The sequence below is a fragment of the Otolemur garnettii genome, unplaced genomic scaffold (genome assembly GCF_000181295.1).
Source record: "Otolemur garnettii isolate 467f Iridium unplaced genomic scaffold, OtoGar3 scaffold00102, whole genome shotgun sequence".
Classification (NCBI taxonomy): domain Eukaryota; kingdom Metazoa; phylum Chordata; class Mammalia; order Primates; family Galagidae; genus Otolemur; species Otolemur garnettii.
Genome location: NW_003852497.1, coordinates 1193234 through 1197648, shown reverse-complemented (window position 1 = coordinate 1197648; position 4415 = coordinate 1193234). Strand labels below are relative to the sequence as shown.

The window sequence follows — 4415 nt, the reverse complement described above, 5'->3', positions numbered from 1 at the left end:
GGTGTTCAGTGTTGCCCAGGCTGACCTTGAACTCATGAGATCCTCCTGCCTGAGCCTCTGGACTACAGGTGCATCCCACCGTGTCCAGCTTCCTCTCATTTTATACTTGGCAAACAGAGGACTGAGAGGGGTGGGAAATGACCTAACCAGAGTTGAGTTTGGTAGCCAGTCCTAGTTACAGAACCCAATTCTAGCCCAATTCTAGTGCTTCCTTTTTGCCTCTGCCATGCCCTCTCTGGAGCCCTCAGCGCCCTGCAGAGGATAAGAGGCGTCCAAAGCACCCTTTGCGCCCCAGGCATGGCACCACTTCCCTTCTCCCATACCATACCATAAATGCCAAAATTCTTGGACAGAGACTGGCTGCAAAAGAACTCGAAACCTCGAGCGACAAAGTATTGTAGGATTCTAGTGTCTTCTTCCAAGTCACCGGTGTGTAAACCTTGACAGGGAATGTCAAAAAACGGGAATATCTGCTTGCTCTGGAGAAGAAAGAAGAATTAAAAAAAGGCGTGAGCTGGATGGAGCAGAGAGCTGACCCAGAGGCAGGAAGGCAGACAGGAGGCCGGGCACACCTTCAGGAGGGCCATGCACTTTTCCCACTGATGGTGTGAAAACTTGCAGTCCATAATGTTCCCGATCACAAGGACGCAGCCGCGTGGGATCTGCTGTAGGTAGAGACTGTCTGTCTCATCAGGGACCTCCCCTACCAAGTGGTGGGGGAGCCAGGGGACCTGGGGGAGAAGAGCTTCTCCATGCTGGTTTCTACTAATGGACTTGGTAAAAGGTCTCGGGTGACTAAAGAGGTCCAGGGGAGGAAAGGCGAGTAAGTCAGGTCTGGGGAGAAGACTGAGCAGGGCCCCTCTACCTCCACCACATTGAGGAACACATTGGGGTCCATGAACAGCTTCTCGGGGTCCCAGATGGAGTATTCGTAAACCTTAAAGCCCAGGTCCTGGAAGACGAGTCCGTGCGGCTCTGTGGGAGCACAGACCCCCACCAGCTACTACACGGGAGAGAGGAGAGATGGAGGCAGAGCTACTGGAGGGGGCTGAGAGCCACTGGCCACGGGAGGGACAAGGACAGGAAAAGCACACACAGAGCTTGGCTTGTCTGCCGTTCTTCTCGTGACAAAGAATGAGGAACAGCAAGGAAGAAGGGTCATGGCATGGAAATCAGGAATGGGGCCGGGGTCTTCTGCTGCCCTCGTCGTATGTGACACTCACCTTTCTGAGAAGAGATGACATAGGCCACATTAGCATGCTTGCACCAAGTTCTGAGAAACTGAACTCCAAGCTGGAAGGCGCCACTGTCACCAACAGTGTGCACACCCCCTACCTGTCAGCAAAATATGGAAATAATGCTTTAGAAGACTAATGGTCATCCTCACACGACCTTGGATTCACAGCGTTCCTTTCCTGAAGGAGCCTTCGGGTCAGCAGGGTGAGCTGCCCTGTAGGCAGTACTAGAACCAGGTACTGATTACTAGAACCAAGAACTGATCCTGGTTCTTCCCTTCCAGGGCTACAGCTGTGGACTCTCTGGGCCTCAGGGGACCCTTCTGTCAATGCCAGGGGACCCTCCCACGTCTCTTTCAGGTTTTAAGGTTGTGCAGACTTGGATCTCTGCTCTCTGTGTCAGGGTGAAAGGCGAGGGCCCTTCCTCTCACCCTGTTCTCCTTGATGGCTTCACTGTGCTTTCCAAAGAGGAGTTCCAAAGAGGCCTCGATGAACGATTTCATGCCCACCGTGGGCAGGTACTCATAATCCAAGGAGGGATCCCCTGAAATCTGCAGTCGGGTCTTGTGCACCACCAGAGAAACCCAGGGGTGGCCTTCATTGGTCATGCAGACTGTGAGGGAAACCACAGAAGGATCTCCAGACACCTGGCCTCGGGGACCTGCATCGGGGCTTCTGGGCTCTGCACATGGCCCATGGACAGTAAGTGTGTCCTTATTTTCTTGGGGCTTTGGAAAGCTACCTATGAAAAGACAACTTTCCATGGCTCAGCACCCGTAGCACAGTGGTTACACACCCGCTGCATACACCAAGGGTGGTGGGTTTGAACCCAGCCCGGGTCAGTTAAATAGTGACGACTGCAACAAAAATTAGCTGGTCTTTGTGGCAGGTGCCTGTAGTCTCAGCTACTTGGAGGGCTGAGGCAAAAGAATCACGTAAGCCCAAGAGTTTGAGGTTGCTGTGAGCTGTGACGCCATAGCACTCTGCCAAGGGTGGCATAGTGAGACTCTGTCTCAACAACAACAAAAAAGAAATGGGTTCAACGCCTGTGGCTCAAGTGGCTAAGGCACCAGCCACATCCACCTAAGATGGTGGGTTCGAATCCAGCCTGGGCCCACCAAACAACAATGATGGCTGCAACCAAAAAAAATAGCCAGGCGTTGTGGTGGGCACCTATGGTCCCAGCTACTTGAGAGGCTGAGGCAGGAGACTTGCTTGAGCCCAGGAGTTGGAGGTTGCTATGAGCTGTGATGCCACAGCACCCTATACCCAGGGCGACAGCTTGAGGCTGTCTCAAAAAAAAAGAAAAGACAACTTTCCGGCCGAGCACAGTGGCTCATGCCTGTAACCCTAGCATTCTGGGAGGCCAAGGTGGGTGGATTGCCTGAGCTCACAAGTTCGAGGCCAGCCTGAGCCAAAGTGAGACCCCTTCTCTAAAAATAGCCAGGCTTTGTTTGTGGTGGGTGCCTGTAGTCCCAGCTACTAGGGAGGTTGAGAAAGAGAATCACTTCAGCCCAAGAGTTTGAGGTTGCTGTGAGTTATGATGCCACAGCACTCTACCAACGACAACGACAACAAAGTAAGACTCTGTCTCCAAAAAAAGAAAGAAAGAAAAGAAAAGGCAACTTTCCTTTTTCCTTTATAAAAACAATGTGGGCCAGGCGTAGTGGTTCATACCTGTAATTCTAGCACTCTAGGAGGCCCAGGTTGATGGATCACTTGAGCTTAGGAGTTCAAGACCAGCCTGAGCAAGAGCAAGACCCTGTCTCTACTAAAAATAGAAAAACTAGCCAGGTGTCGTGGCAGGTGCCTGTAGTCCCAGACACTCAGGAGGCTGAGGCAAGAAGGATCACTTGAGCCCAAGCGTTTGAGGTTGCTGTGACCTGTGATGCCAAGGCACTCTATCCAGGGCAACAGAGACTCTGTCTCAGAAACAAAAACAAACAAACAAAAAAACCAGTGTTCTATTAGTGAATGCATATAATTTTTGTCTTTTAGAAAAAGATGATGGCTACCTAGGCCCATTTTTATAGGTTAAAAATTATAGACAAAACGGGAGTTTATAGATAAAGGAAGCTAAGGGTGCTGCCCTGCACAGTAGTGAGGCCTGCTCGCGTATCAGAAAGGTCAGTTGGGGAAACTATTTTGGTTCAAGAACAGGAAGAGAGAGAGCAAGAGAGAGAGAGAGAAGGGGAGAGGCTGAAGAAAGTGTGGGCTGCCCGTGTGGGCCCCCAAGCACAGAATCTTAGAATAAGACAAAGCTCTTACCAGTTCCCCAGAGCCCCAGAGAAAGGCAGAGGGCAGGGAATGACGTGGGACATTCTCTGCTCTTTCCCCACTGAGCTATTGTTCAACAAGAAAATATCTGTCTACCTGCAGAGGCCTGCGGTGCCCCGGTCACCTCGAAACAGTGGGCTACCGTCCCCCCAAAGGCAGTTAGCCTATCTTCAGTCTTACACTCTAAAACCACTACCTTTATAGGCCAGGAATGTCTTGTTACGGTGACCATCTTGCCTGTAGGCCTTTAACAAGCTGCCTTCTAGCTTGTGGGCTAGGGGCACGTCTGTGAACACTGAAAGCGTGGGCATAACAGAGCTGACAGTGGAATCAAGTCTCCACACTGTGCTCTTCTCTGCTGCTGCCCAGAGTCTCCCTCCCGGCCTGGGAGGCCACCTTCTCCCAGAACCTTGGCAGTTCCAAGGCAGAGACTCTGGACGACTGGTCGCTGCAGCAACGGAACCTCACACTTCCCAGTCTTTGTGGCGCATCCTTACGGGAACATTCTGTGGCACTTGAGGAGAATCCCCTGAGAGAGTGGGCAGGGGTAGGGGGTGGGGGCAGGGACAGGGAGGACATGGACTTAATTCCCAGGCACTTTCTCCCACCACCTTCTCTTCTCTAGCCCCAAGTGGCTCAGTCCAGAATAGCCAGCCAGCTGCTTACAAGACAGGACAAACCAGAAGCCCCGGAGCCAAGAGAACTCCAGATCACACAGCTGGCAAGTCCAGGGACAAATTTGCATTTTGCGATTTACCCTAGATTTAAAAAGGAATAGAAAACAACTCCACGTCCACATGAAAGAAAAAACACAAGTATAGTCTAGTGAGAGGGAGGGGAGAGGAGGGAGGGTGATTGGAGGGATCTCACCTAATGTGCACAAAGTGAGGGTGTTCAGCACAC

The 4415-nt window shown here is 51.7% G+C and overlaps 1 protein-coding gene across 1 annotated transcript in view; it reads right to left on the bottom strand.

The window, feature by feature from the left end:
* GOT1L1 (glutamic-oxaloacetic transaminase 1 like 1) overlaps positions 1 to 3823 on the bottom strand; it is a 6003-nt gene extending 2180 nt beyond the window's left edge. Inside the window, exons 1-6 of the mRNA XM_003796313.1 lie at positions 3709 to 3823; positions 1667 to 1848; positions 1224 to 1335; positions 866 to 975; positions 573 to 665; positions 329 to 479 (exon numbers count right to left, since the gene is read on the bottom strand). Coding sequence (XP_003796361.1) covers positions 329 to 479; positions 573 to 665; positions 866 to 975; positions 1224 to 1335; positions 1667 to 1848; positions 3709 to 3823 — 763 coding nt within the window. The remainder of the gene's footprint in view (positions 1 to 328; positions 480 to 572; positions 666 to 865; positions 976 to 1223; positions 1336 to 1666; positions 1849 to 3708) is intronic.
* Positions 3824 to 4415: the final 592 nt, after the last annotated feature.